This window comes from Ochlerotatus camptorhynchus, unplaced genomic scaffold, assembly GCF_037179485.1.
Source record: "Ochlerotatus camptorhynchus isolate MF236.1 unplaced genomic scaffold, CSIRO-AGI_Acam_v1.1 ptg000167l, whole genome shotgun sequence".
Taxonomy (NCBI): domain Eukaryota; kingdom Metazoa; phylum Arthropoda; class Insecta; order Diptera; family Culicidae; genus Ochlerotatus; species Ochlerotatus camptorhynchus.
Window position 1 is genome coordinate 2779391 of NW_027040657.1, and position 21762 is coordinate 2801152.

A 21762-nucleotide genomic window follows, 5' to 3' on the forward strand; every position below is an offset into this window, starting at 1 on the left:
GGCCGGGACCAACGGCTTTACTTCCCTTCCGAAGGAAGACGTGACCAGAGATTTTTATGCCTCAGAAAAATCCCACCGACCTCGGCTGGGATTGAACCCAGACCCATTGGGGCGAGAAAGCAGTCACGCTTACCACTACACCACTGGCGTCGGCTATTAAAGATTCACAGGAGGAAGAATAATTTCAAGTGTCATGATAAATTAGTTATGTTATCAAACAGAATAATTTAAATAAAAAAGATACCTTCTCTTTAAAACATGGAGTTCATTTTTCAACAGCTCAGCGAAGGGCCATACAAGTCCGTGAATTGAATCGCCTTCTTAAAAAACTTGCAGCATTGATAAATTGCAATTAACAATTACCAAAAACGTTAGTGCCCTGTTTGTACTTGATCGGAGTAAAACATCCATTAAGATAGCCTTGTTACATGTTATAACGCCCTAATCTGAACATAATATAATAAGCCCTAATCTGAACATAATATAATCTCGTCGTGTGTCACTATATGAGAGGCCATAGAATGTTCAGCGTTTTTCTTAATTATGTATCCAACTCCCCTTCCCTAATAAAAAATAACCATAAACGAACGATAACCCAAATCACTGAACTATTCCATAAATGGTTTGGATGATACCCAGAACATGTCGTTAAGCAAATTAACCATACAATTTTTTTTAGGGTTACTTGCTTTTCCAACCAGTTGCGAAAACAAGGACAGCACAGTTCTCGATAGTTCGAGAATGTATCACTTTGGTCTTAGGGTCAGTGATCAATCCTGTGACATAACAAGATAACTGACTGGCGTCTACACTTTCGGTGGAAGCATACTTGTTCCAGTTGCGATATAAAAGTCCTAGAAAATGGGATAATTATGCATCCACCACGCGTAAAATAAAACAAAATAAAGGATGCATACACGGAAAACAATTTTCTTTTACATGCAATGTTTCATACATCAAATGTAATGGCAGTTCTGGCAATGAACTGCAGCGTACAAGCAAGTTTTTCCAGAATGCATACTTTTGTATAAAATCTTTATGAGATGATTTTCTAGATGCAATGTATTTAGGGAAACAAACTTTGTTTCTAAAATAAGCTAACATAAAAACTACAACATTATTTAACAACCTTCTGGCGACTACTTTACAGAATCTCTCCATGTCGCGGAACATTGCAAATTCTGTATACTTTTCATGCAGATCTGTAATAAACTCTCACATTTCTTGGATGGGTTCATCGGTCACGGTACGGTGAATTCGATTAATTCGAGCCATTTAGTAGAGGAACAACTCATTAGCATTCATTTAGTTTATTCATCTATCCTACAGACGTAAATTAAATTACTTTGATGCATATCCGTAAAAGGTACAGCTATTAATGATAATTATTGTGCTACATTACCTCGCATGTCGTTATCCCGATTGTCAATTTATCATATTGTTGAGCAGTTTTGAAACGACCAGCGATTAAAAAAAAGTAATAAATTCCAGACTTTTCTAGCTTTGAGTTTTATACGCATTAACGGCATCAGAATGTAAGTATCTATTAACATTTGTTTTGGCAGCTTAAACACTATTTAATTTTGGGCTAGCCTCCGGTTTGAAAATCTTGTCTAATATTCAAAGAAAACGATGCGCTTTTTCGGTGGTCTTATTGCGCCAAAGTATACCTTAACACTCCGAACACGATGCCTTCGGTAAAATGTGTTACGGCATGTTTGCAATGTTCGAAAAATTAAAGCATAGCCATATATTGACAAATTTCAAATTTATTGGCGCCATTTGAAACTACAGACTTTAAAGATTCATTCGGTATCCACGAATTTAAAATCCATCGATAAATATCTGAGCAATGATTTTTCAAACATTGCCAATTTTCCGTTACATATTTTACTGGAGACATCGTGTTCGGAGTATTTATAATCCATCTTAAAGATTAATGAGAAAGATTTTGAATTACGGTTATGAAAAATTATTGAAAGATAAAAGTTTGATGCGTGGAAGGGCTGACAAAATCGAGTCATTAATGTATATCACAATGGCCATTTCGTTGCGAGATAAAGCGGTACATATGCTATTCCTATAATTCAAACCAACATATTGTTTTAAAACCATACAATACGGGTAATTTTGGACTAAGTTTGATGCGTAGAGATTAGAATTCATCTTAGTTCAGGATTCTTCCACCGTGCGGCGCTGTGAACTTCCTGTAAAAGCTATATCTTAAAATCATTATAATTTAGGAAATTGCTGTCTTTAGCAAAGTAGCTCAGGTGACCCTTTTACATAATAAACAGATAAGTTCAAAATTGTAGCACTGGATCGAGGTGTAGAGGCTGATAATCGATACCTGACAACAGGGATGGAACGCTTTTTGCTTTCTAATATAGGAAGTTAAGTAAAATCGAATTTTCAGTAGATTCATCTTAAAATACATAGAATAAAGCTAATAATCACTCAATCAAACTTCAACATTTTCTCACCGTAGATCCAACTCCGTGTTTCCGCAAAATGTACACTCGAGTGTGCACCCTGATGTATCTTCATTCTGTGAAACACCAGTTTGGTCGGGAGCATACTAGCTTTAATCTGGCAAACATAGGGTTGCATTTATGTACAAACTTAAAAATGATTTATAACGCTTCTTAAAAAAAACATCCATAACACCTCGGTAAAAATCCTTAAACAAGTGTGAATGGTTCATAAAAAAATATCAATATTATCCATATTTTATGTAAAATTTAGCAACACAATTTAACACATGTACTGCTAATTTTCTCAAGAATGAGAATAGAAATTGTACGAATTACCCATAAACACATTGCAAATGATCCATAACACGTTCAACAATGAACCTTAAACTAACGAAATTGATCCATAGAAAATTATGTTTGCGCAGTAAAAAGTTTAAGTATGACTCATATATTAGACATAATATTAAATGTTTCATGTTTTGGACACTCAATTTATAATTTTGATCCATAAATAGAAAAAAAATGCACCAGTGCTGACCCGACCAATGAAATGTAATATTAACATGATGCCTCCCATAAAATGTGTAACGGCAAATTGGCAATGTTTGAAATATCGTTGCTCACCAATTTATCGAAAAATCTATTGATACCGAATAAATCCTTTAAGGTTCAATTTACTTTGATGCATTTTTTAAAAATTCAAAAGCAGTTTTTTTCGACGCATTATTTTAGATTGCTAAAAGGTCGCGTCATTTTGTGTAAAATATCAAAAGGAATCGAATAGTGTGAGCTTTTTTCAATCTGAAATATTGCGTCGGAAAAAACTGCTCTTGAAATTTTCCAAAAAGCATCAAAGTAAATTGAACCTTAAGTATGCAGTTTCAAATGGCAGCCATTAGTTTGAAATTCGTCGATAAATGGCTGAGCTATGATTTATCAAACATTGGAGGTTTTCCGTTACACATTTTACCGGAGGCATCGTGTTCGGAGTGTTAACCCAACTTTGTTACACATTACATGTCACATGAAACAAGTTACATGCAAATGTATGTGGCATATTACATGTTAGATGTAACATGATCGAAGTCCGTAGTTTTAACATATAATATGAAAGTAGTTGTCTATTGATAGCGCATTTTAATAAATTTGAGATAGAGATGGCCGCGAGATAGCCGCTACGGCAAATGCATAGGAAAAATATCACGCGCAAAATAAACTATTGTCACTCAGATGACCTAGTGTGCTCACTTTTCACTACTGTAGTCACTCAAAAATAACATTATGTTAACTATTATCAAATTCATATAGTTTAAAAAAAATGTTGGTGAATCTGTAATATTAACAGATAAAGTGGCCGAAACGTTAAAGCAAATTTTGCTGCGATTTAATTCATGATGACGGTCAAGTAGCCGGCAATGTTGGATTTATCATGCAATATCTCAAAATTGGATTAAAATTAATACTAATAACTGCTCGTTAAAACTTTGACCCACATTTCAAAAGCTGTTTCACTAAATTTTAATTTTAATTTTAAAACACTATTGTCAGCCTTGTTTAAATAATCGAGGCTTACTATCGTGGTGGAGTTTTTCATAATTTGAAATCTTAAAACTAAAACATTAAAATGCCTGATTTTACAGTTCAGCTGTTAAAATTTCGTTAAAAATTAACGAAGTCGGTAATCATTTCTAAGTATGACATATTATGGTATCCTTACTACAGATGCCTCAGTATGAAGTAATCCGACAAAAATCAATCCGCTATGTAAGATTTTTGATTGAATATCAAATTCGGAATCCAGCCAACTTAAAGTTTTTTAATTACTTGTTTACCGATATTTTTAATAGATAATTATTGGAAGCAACAGTATAAAAGGGATATTTCTTATATTTAAATACATAGTGCTTATTTTAATTGTTTATCTGACAGTTATAGAGCTAAATATTCAAATAAAACAAAGGGTTATTGACGATCGCTAGGAAATGTTATTTAGCATTCAACGATTTGCCTTCATGATGGGAACACTGAGCATATACAACCTGCAGACAAAACCAACAATCAAGAAATTCGTTACCAAACCACGAAATGCATACCTGTCTTCTGAAAGCATGTTTATCCTTTTCGAGAAACTTATCAATCTCGCGAGATTTGTAGCGCTGTTCGAGCTCCTCCGGGCTAACCCGCAGCCGTAGCAAGTATCCAAAAAAATCTCCACAGCAGGACCGTGAACAAGAAAGCTTCGATAAGACGCCTTCACCGGCTCCTCCACGCCTTCGGTTATTCGCTGTCGCCATTTTTACAACGCATCACATATCATCATCACCAGCAGCAGATCTGCATCATCATAAAAAAATAAAACACTGCTACTGGTGCCTCTGCTGCGGCCACCAGCTTGGGCCCTACAGGAAATTCACCTCTCACTACTAGTGAGATTAATCTTAATCACTCAGCGGCGACGATGCTTCGAGCAAATCAAAACAAAACAACAATCGAGCAGCCGCACCTCGAAACTCGAGCACTGATCTCACTCTCCACACGATTTCGAGCTGTTTCGCTCTCCCCCACACGCACACAAGCATAAGCTTTTATCACTGCACTGTTGTGTTTCGACACTCTGGGAAATCTTCTCGTGCCTCTTTGGTGTGTGGTTGATCTCCAACCCAGCACACTAACACACCGCTGGTTACAAAAAACACACCCGTGCAAAGAAACGAATCCAAGAAACGTCACTCTCGCGAAAGGAAACCCGTCGTCGTCGAACGGAAAAAAAGAACTCGGTGAGCAATTTTGTTGCACTGAATTTCCACCGGAAATCAACCGGGAATATACGAATTTCACCACACCGAACTTCGTAACACGTTCGGAAGCACTTTTGCTACACTTTCGATATGAATTTCGGTCGAAAACACGTCAATTTTTGCGAAAATAGTTGAGAGCAAACCAACATCAACACCGACCGTGCCGAGCTCTTTCACGTATACTAACCGAAGCAGTGCTCGATTCGAAGCTGCTTGCTGCTGCTGGGCCGATGGTGACTTTCGAGCACACAGGGGTTCATCGTTGTGTGAATCGGACGCAAGAGGGAGAGAATGAACCCTCGGGGGTGTGCACAGATGTGTTGGTGAATTGGGCATAACATTTATTTATCGCACGTACACTTTCTTCCCACATCACTATAGTCGCAAAATGTTTGTTTTCATCAGTAAATTGCACAGCGAAAATTTTCCGAATAAAATCAATGCACTTACACAACCGCTCTTCGGATATTCGAACGAATGAACCGCTCGAATGTGAGATTTATGATAGGAGATGGATTCTGCGGCTTGAAGCAACAGTGAATAGTCGATGATTTGAACACTGCCGTGTAAAATCCTAATCGTTTGCGAATCAGAATATTACTTGATACGAAATATTAGAAGAATCGGTATTCTACGTTGGTATTTTATTTTTGTTAAATGGTAATTTAACCATGTTTATGCTGATTCCCCGGTACGGTCTGCCTGTATTCATTCGGGCATTGTCGCTTGTCGCATTCAATCTATTTCCACCCACTTGACGACAATGAACAGAGAATGAAATTCTAATCGGTGTATGTATGCTACCGTCTCGTGATCCTCTCTCGCATAAACATAAACAGCCAGCTACCAGCGCTCATCAGCTCAGCAACAGTGCTCTTCTGTAGCAGGGGGTAGTGCGTTTGTGTGGGAATTGTGTGCAAAAAGAACTTAGGTACCTACCAGCATGCTATGTTATTGTTGTTCTTCCTTCGCCGAATTTATTCACGCTGCTTTGAGTCGATCCTCTTGGCGTGGTCTATCCCGCCCGAATCGGAAGATTAAGCAGAGCATGATTCTGAAAGAGCAGAAAGCGAAGGAAGAGCTAGACGACGACAAATACAACGAGGGAAAAGCTGCATAAAATTCACCTACCATCGACGAAGGATGAGTGCAAGCGCCTTTTATGCTTTTATGGTTATTGTTTTTCCTGTACTGCTGGCTCAGATGTCGATGTCGTCGCTCTTCGCAATAAGGTAGACGATCGTCGAAAAATGGCTAAACAGAGACATAAAGGCAGAAGATGGAGAAAGCGGTTTTTTGGATATTATTTTTTATTTTTTGCTCCTTTGGATGGTCTCATCTTCAGTCGCTAAGCATGGATGAGGAACAGATTGTAGTTTAGGCAGTATGTGGATAGGTAGGTGGCTGAGCTTTTTTTTTTCGTATCCTTGTGTCGTGCTTTTTACCGGGAATCTCACAAACGACGGTTTGGGTTCAGAGGTGGGTCAGGTAAAATGATTTGTTATTCCAGCAGTTTTTTTTTTAGTCTGAACTGAAGTATCGTGCGGTAGACGGTTGGGTCTCGACGTTGTGTGATTGAGACTGAGAAAAAAAGAACAAAATCACGTTTAGGCAATTACAGATAATGAGGATTTTGTGCGAAAATCCCCGTAAAATACTTTCGTTTTTCTTACTACATGCGTTACAAAGGAAGTATACCAGCTTAGGCTACCGAGAAAACTAGACTTGAAGTTTTATGTTTATTTTAAGGTATTTCTGATGATTTACATTTAGCCTCTATGGAAATTTTCATTTAAATATATGAAGCGTATCACGTAACACAAATTTCTTTGGGTGATGGAGCCAGATAGTTTGCCTGATAAGACTGATGTCATCTATGTTGCTTCTTTCAATGCACTGGTTAGGACTTCTGATAAAGTTTATTTACGAATTTGAAAAATGAGCTGATCAGAATCGTCAATTCTGCTCAAAAATTCGTACCAACAAGCCAACCAAAAATTGGTAAAACTTTGTTAAAATTGCATCCTTTTCATTAAGGTAAACTGGGAGACGGATAACATATGTAAAGTTAGTCTATGTTTTTACTGAGTTAGACGATGCTATAACCATTTTGTCAGTTGCCTGTCCATTTTAGGGTTTTTATGGTGAATTTGGCGTTTTCTGAATATTCTGGCATTTTTAAAGATCATGATTGATCCCATTTTTACAATTTTGAGGTGATTTTGGAGTATCCATTGAAATCCATTTTTATACCGAAGAGAAGAACCTGCCTCAGACTGAAAATCTCACAAAAGACAATGACATCTTTATGTCGCTAAAATGGCCCCTCAAAACTTAAGCTAAATGACCTGTAAATCGTTAATAAGGACTTAAATCGCCAAAATAGTTGAAAAAGTTGTAATTGAAACGCTAAATGATGATGAAGATAGTGGTCTACACTCATTGTAGCACGGAATCTAGTCCGATGGCTGTGGGCTCCTCGTTATTGAACTTTTTTTTTTTTCCTTTGTTCGGGACTTAACACTACTGCGACCAGTAAATTGATCTATTGTAGTATATCCCGTGTCCTTAGTTTAGTGCATGTCGTATTACTCCATCACTATTGAGAAATGATGAAGTATTCGATTTTTTTACAGTTGCCACTCTTGCATTTATCGCAAGGATCCGATTCTAATTGAAAGGTCCCGCTATTTATACCCTTCGGAGTGTTGAAACACCCTCCAAAGGCGCGCCCCTTTGTCAGTCAAAATTGGATTCCTTAGCAACAAAATTAAGGTATGACACCGATAATGACCATGCATCAGAACCCTAGTCTTAGCCACTTCAAACTAGGGAACAACGAATAGAAGATTAGGAATCACATAGATGAAGACAACTAACTCATTTTTTTTCCTTGTTTCAAGATCATCCTCGGTAGACAAAGCCGAGTCTTGTCACTATCAAACAAGGCATAAAAAGTAACAAGGACTAAGATGTGTTCCTTGGATTACTAAAAAATGCTGTTCCCCTAGTTTGAAGTAGTCAGGACTAGGAATCGGTGGTAGATCTTACATCCCGTAACGTACCACGAAAAGGTGATCTACCCACGTTACGGGGCGTTATTGAACTTGATCAAGCTAAATAACCTCTGATTGACATCAGCAAATCGCTGTATTAAGGGCCAAAAATGAATGGATGGATTGATCGGCAATTCGCCTATTCATTTACTTGGGGCAGTAAAGAATCTCCTTCCAATCAATTGGTCAGAAAACGAGCCATCTAACAGGAAGATGCCCCAATGAATGGGAAGAGAGCCAGCTCTTTATCCACAAAATGTTAGCAACAGGAAGTGGACATTTTCACTTTCCCCATTAAAATCGCTTCAATTGGGTGCCTTGATGGTCCTTCCCCTTCCCAACATTTATTGGTTCATGTAGTATTAAATTAATATTTTTATATGCAAATGCTATAATTTTATAATTACAGTGACTTACCTTTGATGATGTACATACACTCCCGATCATAAGTTTAAGGACACCCCCAAGAAAACATGACAAATTTGTTATGTTCATATCTGTCATGTTACGTCCAATTTTCGTTCTCTTTAGATCATTTGAAAGGTATTGAATGGAACTTTCCTCGTAGGCAAATTGTTCAATATAATTTTCAAATTGTGTGTGCAAAAAGTTCACCCAAAGTTACAATATTTTTCTAAATTTACTCTGAAGAATCGTGACTTATTTTCTCAGAATTGGGTTGGCCAAATTTTGAAATAAAAGTAGTAATAGAACACTTATGCTATACCATTCAAATAACCTTTGAAGATCGAAAATTGAAGGTAAAATGAGAGATTATTGAACAAAACATATTTGCATGGTTTTTTGGGGTGTCTTTAAACTTATGATCGGTAGTGTATACTTACCTATGATGATGATCTAATGCCGCCGGTGGTTGTTTCTTTTGAAATCTATTGTAATGTTTCTCTACCGCTTCGTATTTCATTCCGTGCTTCACCGGCAATTTCCTTCCGTAGATCGTCCTTGGTCGATTCTGACATGATTCCGCCTTTTCTGTTTTCTTTGATGGGTTTTTCTTGTTTTCCGAGGTGGTTAACTTCCATTCCTGATTTGACGTTGACTCCTTCTTCGCTGGTTGGTGTGTTAAGTCTCATATCCACATCATTGAATCAATGTTGAGATTAGTGTGTGATTGTGTTATATAGTTGTAATTGAAACGCTAAAACGCCATAATGGCCATCCAGTCTACTACATACTAAATTTGCCGTTAATACACTAAGCAGCAGCTTGAATAGACTAAATCCACTGAAATGACTTGAAAATCATCAACAAGTTCCTTCAACAACTTTAAGATAGACGTGCCCATGTTACAGTCGCTATAAACCAATGGAGATGCATGGTATGTAGTTTAGTCGTATAGGAGTATTGAGCGAAAACCCAAAACTTGATGACTTCAAAAAGTATAACTCAAAAAATAAATAAATAAAACACTTTGCCGATTTTTTTATACGTTGTATAAAAAAGTCTAATTATTTTAGCCAAATATAAAAACATGTCTACCATCCATAAACACCATACAAACAAATACAATCAATGTTTTCAATACAGAATCCCAATTTTAAATATCATTATATATTTTTTAAAGTACTTGTAGTTACCTTTCATTTGTTATTTTGATCTTTTAATTAGGCAAAGTGGTTCAAAAGTTATATTTTTTGGAAAATGTTATTTTTGAAAAAAATATTTTAAGACCACTTTAACCACCCTAATGACTCAATAAAAAATACGGGTTTGAAATTTTGCGATAAGGAACAAAACTACCTATTTTTGGCTGAAAATCTCCTTAATAAAGACAACCAATCAACCAACCAACCAAATTTAAAAAAAATCTGAGAACCACTATATCGTTTTGGTATGGAATTGTACTGAAGAGGATAGATTGATAGTTCCGCTAGAGTACGGCAGTGTGAAAATAGAACAGAAGTTGAAATTGAGCGAAGGGTCATAAATGCGACAATACTAATCAAACGCTCCTTTACCTAGCTCATACATTGATGGATGAGAGGATTTGAGGTATATCCTCAAATCCAGAGGTAAAAGAGTGCGCGTTTGACTTGCTAATATACTGTCTGTAGCTGTGGAATAGTTCTAGCGAAACAAATTCCGTAAAGTTAAGGCGTAATTGAGGTGAAGCTCATCAAAATATTGTTCAAGTTTTGCATTTGTTTCTCTATTACAATCACAAATACAACCAAAAATCGTATGATAATTTATGGATAGAATCGTTACTACAGTTTAAGTCAACATTGCATGTAAGCATTCATCGCATGATTATTCTTTGGCTACATCCCCACTGAGACTTCACGCCGGATCTCAACATACTGTTCGTAGAACACTTCTACCACATACAAACAGACGTAGCTATTCGAATAAAATTATCTTCAAAACATAATACCGCCAAACATAGGACTGCAGCAACGACATCTCGCGGGCTTCTCGCGGAATACAAGCTTGCTCGCTGATCCGTAAACAATGTTGCATGCAAGAAAAACCGAATATATAGAAACGTCAAAGTGATCCGATGTTAGCGCTGCGGTGGGTAGTGCGCGGAAACGATAACAATTGTTAAATGCGTAAACGATGATCCAGAATGAAGAGCTACGTCTGTTTGTCTGTGCTTCCTTAGTTGTTTTTTTTTTTTTTTTCCTTTGGTTTGTTTTTTTCGTCGATCTTGTTTTCCGTGCTGAGCACCAATGCTACCGACGTGCTAGGAAGGCAGCTCCCACACCTAGACCCTACCTATCGACCCATCAACTCATGAACCGGGGACCAACGGCTTTACTTCCCATCCGAAGGAAGGCGTGATCAGAGATGTTATACCTCAGAACATCCCGGCGGCGCCGACTGGGATTGAACCCAGGCCTGCTGGGGTGAGAGGTAATCACGCTAACCACTACACCACCGGTGCCGTTGATTCCTTAGTTGTTAATTGAGAGCTTTCGATGCCTAACAAAAAGTTCCGTGCATCATCCTGGCATCGAATGATTATTGCCTCACTCAAGCCCTTTAACTATTACCAGATGATTTTGAGATGATTGTCATTCGATTTATCATCTGTTGGAATATGAATAAATCAATATATCTTCCGCGACGCGAGACAAGACACAACACTTATCGTTCTTACAACATTTAAAACGGATTAAAAATTACCTTTCTGTTGACCGGTTTCGGGCGCGATGCTGCCCATCTACGGGACAATGTCCGACTGGTTACAATAGGATTGCTACGCTGTTGTGTAGACGTCCAGAGAAGAGAGTTGTTACTGTATTTTCAGCTTCGTCAAGTTGAATAAAGATGATGTGATGGGAGGATCATCTTCATTCATCAGTGGTTCCTGTGTGTTGTTGATATGCATTGATTCCCATGCATTAAGGTGTGAGGGTTTTCGTATTGTTTTGATGAGCTTCGCACTTTTCCAATCAATTTGATGATTGGAGGCCGTCGTGTGCGCCGCCACAGCTGAATCGTTTGATTTATTGTTGTCGACAGCATTTTTGTGTTCTTTAAGGCGAACTTTTACTTTGCGACGAGTTTGTCCGATGTACACCGAGGGACAATCCTGGCAGGGAATTCGGTAAATTCCAGACTGCTCATCCGCCGGAATCTTGTCCTTAAGGTTACACAACAGGTCGCGTAGAGTGTTGTCGCTTTTGTGTACTATGTGTAGTCCTTGACGTTTGAGTGTGTTTTTGATTGGGTTTGTGACTTTTGGATAAAATGGTAGGCTAATCCTCTTAGCTTCATCCCTCTCCGGCTGTAGTGTGGTTATGTTCTGTAGGCGTTTCTTGCATTTGTGTTTTTGTAAAATTTTGCTGGTGAAGTCCTTTTCGTATCCATTTACTTCCGCCGCACTGTAGATATGTTCCTTTTCTTCAGCGAACTCTTCTTCCGCCATAGGTACATTATAGAGACGGTGTGCCATAGAGTGGAAGGCGGCTTGCTTTTGAGCGCCGAAGTGATTGGAGTCCGAGGTGATGTATCGATCAGTGGATGTCGGTTTTCGGTAAATACCGAATTTCAACGTGTCGTCCTCCTTTCTGGTGACCATCAAATCTAGAAAGGGCAATTTTCCATCCACTTCTCTTTCTACTGTGAACTTAATTGAGCTGTGACGGGAGTTCAGCATGTTCAGTGTCTGCTCTAGGTAGCGTTCCTTCACCGGTGCGGAGATATCATCAACATAGCGCCGCCAGACTCGAGGGAAAAACTTCTGCTTTTCAGCATCTACCTCAAAGTCGCTCATGAAGACGTTCGCCAGAAGGGGTGAAAGTTTGCTACCCATACTAAGACCAAACGTTTGCCTATAGAACTTCCCTCTAAATGTGAAAAAATTCTGATTCATACACACCTCAGCCACTAGAAGGTAGGCCTGAATGTGATGGTGTGGCGCCCGACTACGTTCTAAATGTTGGCGCAGGTTATCATCTTGGAAAACTTCAATGGTCTCATCGTGTATGTGTATCGTGAAGGAAACTTATCTTCTGGCCGCATTTGTAAAATTGGTCGACCACAACGTTCTGTAGGGGTGACCGTTCCGAATGCTGACATTCTTGAATATTAAATACATCCGGAGAACTTTGAGGTTTGGGCGTAATTGCTTTTGTAAACAAACACGTCAATCGCCGATTGCTCGCGAATAAAAGCTCATTCTCGCAAACAAACTATACCAAATGATAGAAGTGTCATTCCTATACCTGTTTGTGTTATTATTTTTCGAGATTGAGCTTTAATTCGCGAGAAACCGGTGCTTGTCGTGATTGTTTACGAAAGCAATTACGCCCTAATATCGAAGTTCTCCGGACATAAGGGTTAGCAAAATGATACGTGTACCTCAGTGGCGTTTCCTTAACCTCAATGTACCTGTGCACCAAAAACACTTTATACAAAGACTTGCGAAGATTTGTTTTATGCAGCCAAACGAGCTGTCAAAAAGTGCAGCCAAACGAACATGTAAGATTCGATGGTTCGGTAAGGGGGAAGCATTGTTATCCAGATTTAACATTTTCGAATAGGTAACTTAAAATGGAAAATAAAGAAAAATGCTGCAAACATGTTTTTGTTGTTCCATGCTGATTTTAATTCAATCTTTCTTTCATTAAGCGTTAAAATCTGGTGAAACTTCAATCAATTGTGTATATTTTAAATATTGTCATTCATATGGCCATAGATTTGCTGTCATGTCGTTTGTCTCGAGGAAAAATTTGCCGGCTTACTCGTAAGCGGAATTGAATATATCGTCTGATGATTTTTTCTTTCATCTTGTGACATTCTGGCAAGTGTGGTGCTGATACTACTTTCATCATCAGGTTATAATATTTCAACTCTAGATTCTCATTCAGCAATCGCACCTTACCGCTGGAATCCATGTACAGCTCACATTCGGCAAAATGCAACTAAAATTGTATAATTTAATGAGATAATAACTCTTTTCACTATTTTGTCTAAATACTGACACTGCACAAACGATGGCTTCCCAAAATTTTTAAATCCTCCGGAAGCTCACAAAACGATAGCCACTTTTTGCGCTCTGATTCGCTGCGAGGAAAACGAAAAAACGCCACGAAACGCATTCCACTTCGGGAGTTATTTCCACAATATTTATAAAAACAGTTCATTTCCACTAATTTACAACGCGTTGGATGATTTTTTCGATTAAAAAAAAAAACGGTTGCCTGATGACGTTGAAGCGAACATTTTTTTCTACGATATCAAAACAAACATTATCAAGCGTTCATGTGAAGTTTGCATGATTTGCAGTGAGGCCAGTTTTTAAGTAGCTTCTGTTGTTATTTTCCCTGGTTGCTAGTTCTACTGTTTTTACATCTGCAAGCCTTTGTATAAAGTGTTTTTACTGTGCACCAACTCTTAAAACATAAACAACTATCAAAATATTGCTTGCAATGGATAGATATCGAAGAAACTACACGGATAGAAATCTCCTTATACCTTTTGGCAAATTTCTATTGCTGATTATTCATAAAATGTATAAGTCAATTAATAAGCAGACGCCTTGCAAAAAGTTTATGAAGATCATGTGTCAAATGAAATGTATAAGCGGTCACACATACCTTTTATGCATTCTTATAGGACCTATATGGTTTGTCTTATGGAATGTATAAGGCTGATGTTTGGCAAAAATGTATAAGTGAAACACATGAATAAAATAATTGATTTTCGTTTCGTGTAGAAGATTAAATGTATTTTTCAACCGATTCCAGTATGAATATGGCATTAAATCTGGTTTTGAAAATTGATGCACAGGTAAAAAGTGAAGTTGCGTGATGCCACTGGTATACCTACATCTAGCGTTTCAATTCTCTTAAGATCTGTGAAAACATATAACAACTTTGCACTCAAGCTTTCACATAACGTCCCAACTAACAATTTTAGCTGCAGATCAGCTTATACAACCAAAAATTGGCTTATACAGCTAATTTTTGCCTGTATAAGCTAGTCTGCAGCTAAAATTGTTGGTTGGGGTATGTTGCCATTTTATTCGGTTATAACATATTTTATAATTGAAATCAAATGATTTTAGTTGGTATCAAAAGATATTTCATCCGTTTCTATACTGAATGTTTTTCTTTATATCTTACATTTGCATTGCTAACGTAATATATACAAAAAACATGTCAATATTCATTCACCAATCAAAAGAGCATCACACGTTTCCAATAGAAAATAATCCTACTGATATATATGACGGGTGATTTGGTTCAGTGTAGAACGCGGGCACGTAACTGTACAATGAACTACAGAGAGAGGTGAAGCAGATCGTGAAATATGGTTGTATTAGTAAACCAAAAAATCAACGTAAACACAAGTAGTGACGTCACTACTTGCTTGTATCATACAGGGGTTTTACTCACACAACTTAACCGATTGCTTCACCTCGGTAATCCAGCTCATTGGTAACTGTACACACAAATGTTGACAAAACCACACTGCTATATCACGGACAGGGGCCTGGCTGGCAGCCATGTTTTTGATGCTATTTTAAATCTGCTCTTGACTTTCTACTTATAACACGATTTTCCGTCCTTTTCTGCCATGTATACGTCAGGCGGGCCGTATTTAAATAAAGCCCTTGCTGTTGTCTACTTTCAAACGTATAGGATTGATATAGGAATGCCAGTTCCCTGATCACGGACGATGAAACATACGTAAAAGCAGACTTCAAACAAATTCCGGGAAGCCAGTATGTGACCGCGAAAGACAAGTTCGATAATTCAGAGTCCCTCAGGAAACAGCAAGTGTCGAAGTTCCCCAAGAAATTCATAATTTGGCAGGTGATTTGTTCAGCAAGTTTTTCGTAACAACTAAATCCGTAAATGGCCAAGTCTACATGAATGAGTGCCTGAAGAAACGACTGCACACAACGTTCCTACGATTTTTGGGCCGGATCTAGCCTCTTGTCATATTCCAAGGACATTCTGGAGTGGTACAAGACGAATGGGGTCAATATCGTGCCGAAGGATCTCAATCCCCCCAAACACACCGGAGTTGCGGCCGATCGAAGGATACTGGGCTATAATGAAGCACGAACTCCGTAAGCATCCTAAAGTTGTCACTACGGAGCAGGAAATGTTGAAATCATGGTTGAAAGCAGAAAAAAATATGTCGATTCAACCGTTGTACAAAACTTTATGGGTGGAATTAGGAAGAAAGTTCGGGCATTTGGGATTGGTGAAGAAATATAGTGAAATAAAGATACGCCCAAGCAACCAAAAGTTCCACATTCAACGATAAAACTTAATTCCAAGATCCATAAGGTTCAAATAAAGTTCCGACAGAACTTTCAAGTTTTGGAGGCGAACCAGCCTAAGGCTGAAAGCCTCCTAAATAAAGCTAAATAATAATAATAACTTTCAAGTTCAATACAGTTCAAATAAAGTTCCGACAGAACTTTCAAGTTCCATAACGTTCTGACAGTACTTTCTTCCCAAGCAACCAAAAGTTCCGCATTCAACGATAAAACCCACTTTGAAGTTCCATAAAGTGCATATAAAGTTCCAACACAACTTTCTGGCTAATTTAGAAGTTATAGAAAGCACACGATGAACTTTATGCTCCAAAACGTTCCGATGCGTACTCCTAGCCAATTATATTTCAAAAAAAGTTCCAAAAAGCATCTCTAAGCACTTCTTAGGAACTTCAGGCAAGGCTGAAAATATGGCCACAACAATGTTCCGAACAAATCCCAGTTGAACTTCTTAGCAAGTTGAAAGTTTCTAAAAAGTTCCGTCAAAGCCCACATGAAGCAATCCGCACAAGTCTTATGTACACAAATTAATGTACGTAAATATGAAATGCTCAGTGGCTCAGACCAGTGCTGCAACATTTCGACACTAAAAACTGATAATAACAAAACAACCCTGGTCACTCATTTCAGCAGAGAGTCACCATCAGTAGCAATCAATATCAATTGTCAGTGATATTACTATCAGTGACGACGATGTGCAGTTTTTTCATTTGCTGAATTACTATCGAAATCAAATTAATTTAGCAAAACAGTTACATAGAACCATCAAAGTGAATACGAATCATCATCATTATCAGCCTGGAGAACAATAATATGACACAGAATGCGCAAATTCACAGTTTTTTCACCAAGGGAATCTTTGTCACTGACAAAAAAAAGAGTGAGATTTTGACAAAGGAAATTTTGATTTTCAGTTCTATCAGTGTTGCTGCTGAAATGAATTTTGTCTATATCCACTGAAGTTTTCTCAATGAAAATGACAAATCGCAGCACTGGCTCAGACAAATCATTATTCTTATATTTATGCAGTGCATCAATATTCCATCCAAACATAAAAATAATTAAAGAGCGATTTCCTGGTTTGAACCCGTGTATTCGGCATGCGATCCACTGCGCCACAAGTTGGAATACCATGCGGGCAAACACCGATTTCAAACTCATCAAGGTGTTGTGTTTCGTAATCGTATTCACTGGCACTGAAAACTCCAACAGTAGGCGGGCCAACAACTTGCTTTAATATATCTCAGATGACGTAGCGGTTTGTGCTGGGGCTCGCATGCAGAAGAACTGGGTTTAATTCTTCAAACGCTCCAATACTACTACTAATGTTGATAAATCCAATACACGTTCATACCTGCCTTTATAAATAACTTTCATAAAGACCTGACTTTCATAAAAGTGCGAACTAAATATAAAATTGGTGTAGAGGACAAAAACCTTTTTCAACTTATTTTCTAAAAGTTTCGTTCAAGTTCCACCAGAAGCTGCTTAGAATGCTCTTCAATTATGGTACCGGAAGTTTCAAGTCCTTATAACGACCTAAAAATGAGGCTGCTTAGAATTCTATAGACCACCTTCAACCAAGCTGCTGAAGCCACAACTAGCCTTTTATCAAAACTTTTAGTTACTTAGGCGTACACCAAGCTTATATATATAAGCTTATTACATTCATTTCAACACAACAATATTTGTCACAAATTTCATTACAATCGGTTGAGAGACTTATTTTTGGCGACTACTTCTACGTGATGCAATTTAACTGTGGACACCCTTTATAAGGCTAAAGAGCACCACAGGCATATGACAGCCGTATATTTCAAAAAGGCGAACTACTCAAGCAGCACACTTGCCACTGAACAGTTGTGGTTATTTGAATGCAACTTATTTCAGTCACAATCAAGTTACAGCAACTTATTATGATGGACGTGTTCTGCTTGGGTAGCGTTCTTGGGCATATTGATCAACCTCGGCATTGGCCTACCTCTACTACTGGAAACTCCCACCATAGGTCATCAAGGTTGTACCTTGCGGTGATAATAATGAGCCGCCCTGACGAAGACAACAGTAAAATGCTGATTACCAAACACACCGAATAAATTACCATATTATTCGGTTCCCCTTTCTTCAACTTAGTTCCAGCTGCTTAAATGTACCTATGAATTCCACCTTCAACGTTGTTTCGCACATCACTCGACTCCAGTCAACATCGTCGCGCCGCGTGGTTGTTCGTTATTCCAAAGCGTTTCGAACCATATGTTTTTGTTTTGCTCAACTAACGACTGCTTGGAATTTATATCAGCTGAATGCCGAAAATGTCCAACTATTTAGTTTTGGAAGGCATAGGCGTTAGCAAAGGCGAAAAAATTCGCAGCTTTTCGGCGCAAATCCGGAGGCGGGGGAATTACCATACTAAGACTCGATGTGATAATGCTTGCTGAAGCGATAGAAGGTGCGAAACACATTTGATCCGATTGCGGCTCGAAATAAGTGGCGGCAGCCGATTAGTCGAAAAGACAAATTGTCGAAACAGTACGTACAACATCTCGGCTCGAGCCACTTCCGGTAAGTAAGGCACACTGGAAATTCCCAGCCCCAACACCATAAATCATCACTCAGTATAGGGAGATACCAACTCTGTTTGAGTACGGTTGTTGTTCTGTCTGTCGGTAACGCCCTTGACGACGACGATGACAACGACGACGGTGATGTTGTAGCGATGCAAGCTGAAGAAGTTGGAGGTCGATGCGAACGAAAGAGAAAGTGTTTTCTTGGCAAAACATGCATGCCGGCGACGACGAAGACGGAGGTGCTGACGTCAAGCCGTGAGTAGGCACTAGCAGCTTTACGCACGTTTAGCCGTTGGGGATGTTCAAACTGCGGTAATTCAATGCCTGCTCGGAAGTCCAAATCGTTTTGCCAGAAATCGCTTGATCATTCCCAGCGAGCTTGTGATTTATTGGCAACTTTCTCTGAAAGGTGAACAGATACATTAACAGACATGATCTGTACAGCGGAGAATATCAGCTTCTACTGACAGTATAATTACGCCATCTGATGTAATCCAGCATCGATTATTACCTCATAACACATACATATATTTCTAATGAAGCTTGTCCAGCTTCCAACCGGCAGTGTTACGACGACCGGCGATGTTATTATGTTAATTACCGTCAGAGTGGCACCTCCTTCCCTTGCGACTACTGCTGGGCGTTTTTTTCTGTACGAGATCGATCTGTTTCGTGTCCAAGCTTGGACACGGAATATGGGAGTTCCCCAAGTTTTATTAATCACAGCCAATTCAGGGTGCCACCACGTTCAGCAGATCTTAGTAGTTTTGCGAAACACAAAACCGTTAGTAGCTTTGGTCCAGTCCCGCACTACCGGGTTGATATCTTACAGAGTTCGAGTATGTACACCGAGAAGAAAGATTTATGATTATTTATCGTTATGAACCATAACGAGAAATGTCACGCGATTGTAGCGTCTATTGACGATCAGACGGAGAATGTTTAGATTCAGGTCACGCACAAGTTGTGAATTAAGTGGTAGTTGCGCTACCAAACCGTCTCATCTGCAATATCAGTCATATGTCGCTTTAGTAGTGATGTGGCAAAATGTGGAAAACCAGGTTGTATCCGAGGTGACGAGTGTTGGAGAATTGTATTACCAATAAAATAATATTTTAAAAATTCTGGCGGATATTTACAAAAGTACAATATTTATTTTGAAGATATCGTTTGAGTGTATTAAGGGAACTGTGATTTATGATCAAATAGGATGTTCCAGAAAGTATAAGCATACTTGCAGCACGCCTCTATTGGACCACTTTGTCAAGCAGTTTTAGCATGACTTTCTACCAGCGATTTCTCAGAATTGAACCAAAAAACTAGTATTTTATTATAAAACGAACCACTTTTGGCTATTTTTCTCGTGGTTCTAGAAGAAGAAAACCTCAAATATTGTTTCGTTTCGAAAATCGAGTGGAAACATCATTCTCAACTGTGAACGATCGGTAAACAAATTTTGTTGATGAGTTGTCAAAAGTATCGAACAATGGTTATATTACTTTCGATTACCGAAAAATCTGTAATATTCTTAATTTACCGATTAATGTTCGGTAAAAAATTTCCGATCAAGGAATCATTTTCAGATTTTTTCATTGATGTATGTATTACGAATGTGGATATCTATTAAATGACCAAATTAATCAGTATTAATTATGATATACGATGATGACCAACACCTTTGCAGGTATTTTGGAGCATCCGGGACAATTTGGCCATTCTCTTGATGAACACTTTAAAGCGTAAAGAAATATTATTATTATTATTATTTAGCTTTATTAAGGAGGCTTTCAGCCTTGGGCTGGTTCGCCTCCACGTAAAGAAATAAGCACCACACGGGCAAAATATTGTCAATACTCTAAAGTATTGACAATCATATTGATGCAAATATTGACGACTGAAATATTGATGATCATATTGATGCAAAGTCATTACAAGTGATTACAAGTTTCAACATTTCCCCTCATTTCCCGTTCTGTTGACTACAGCAGATGATGCGGCCTGTTCCTTGGCAACTTTTCTCAAGGTGGTTGTGATTTGACTCGGATTATTCCATCGGATACAACAATGTTAGTTAGGAGCGACTCTGTTTTGATGACCCCTCGGAAATATTGTAGAAAATATTTACATGAAAATATTGATGGAAATATTGACGAAATTTCTGTCCTGTGGGGTGCACTACTTTGGAACTGAGTGCAGTTTCGAACCCCTTTGGATACGGTTGTGTTTTAAGTTTGTTCTCTGTTTTGTGCGTGCGTTCGCTTTCATAGTTTTCGGCTGCATTTGCCGGATTAGCGCTGGCACTCAGCCTCCCGGATGTGTGTGATTGGTAGTTTTCTCGCTTTTCCGGGAAGTTTTAGAATCGAGAAAGAAAATGTGATTCATCATGTTTGCAAGCATCAGAAGAGATGTAACTATCTGCGTTGTTTGATTTTTTTCTCCGGACTCAAAATTAAGTATTTTTTCCTCAATTCCGGGGTTCAGCCCAATAACCCAAATTTGAGTAAATCGCATATAGTAGTTTCCATTTAAGGTGCTTCGCTGTGAGATTCATATTCTCGTAGCCACTTCGGAACTTAAAGTGCACACATATCAGCTTCTACGATACGTACCACAATGAAACTGTTACTCCACGTTTGCTGTACTGCAGCATACATGAAGTAGCAATTTCATGTGAAATGGAGAATTAATTTCCGAGATGTGTGTAATTCAAATTACGAAGTGGAAGTGCATGTATAGTCTACTTGGTGGCCATTTGTGGACCCTACAAGGAATCACCCTAACAACAGCAAAAAAACATGCCTACTCTTAAGTATATTCTACCCAAAATTAAGTTTAATTAACGTAAATTTGAGAATATGCAATTTACTCAAAAGTAACTTATTAGGCTTAGGTAACTTCCTTTTTTTGTGTACTTGAGATTTTCATTGCCTACCGGGAGGCCGGTTCCCCGTGTCCGGATGTTACGCTTTCGGCGTGTAGTTCTATCGAGAGTCTCGTCAACGTGTGCGAGTTTGAACACGGTCCGGTTGGTAAATTAGCTAGGGAAAGTGCTGATAATTGGTCCGCCGCGAGTTTTGGTTGCGATTCGGTGGCCGACGTTGCCGT

At 38.4% G+C, this 21762-nt stretch overlaps 1 protein-coding gene across 1 annotated transcript in view; it reads right to left on the reverse strand.

The window, feature by feature from the left end:
- cta (Guanine nucleotide-binding protein subunit alpha cta) overlaps nt 1–5432 on the reverse strand; it is a 64985-nt gene extending 59553 nt beyond the window's left edge. The window contains exon 1 of the mRNA XM_065222362.1: nt 4568–5432. Coding sequence (XP_065078434.1) covers nt 4568–4768 — 201 coding nt within the window. The 5' untranslated portion in view covers nt 4769–5432. The remainder of the gene's footprint in view (nt 1–4567) is intronic.
- Nucleotides 5433–21762: the final 16330 nt, after the last annotated feature.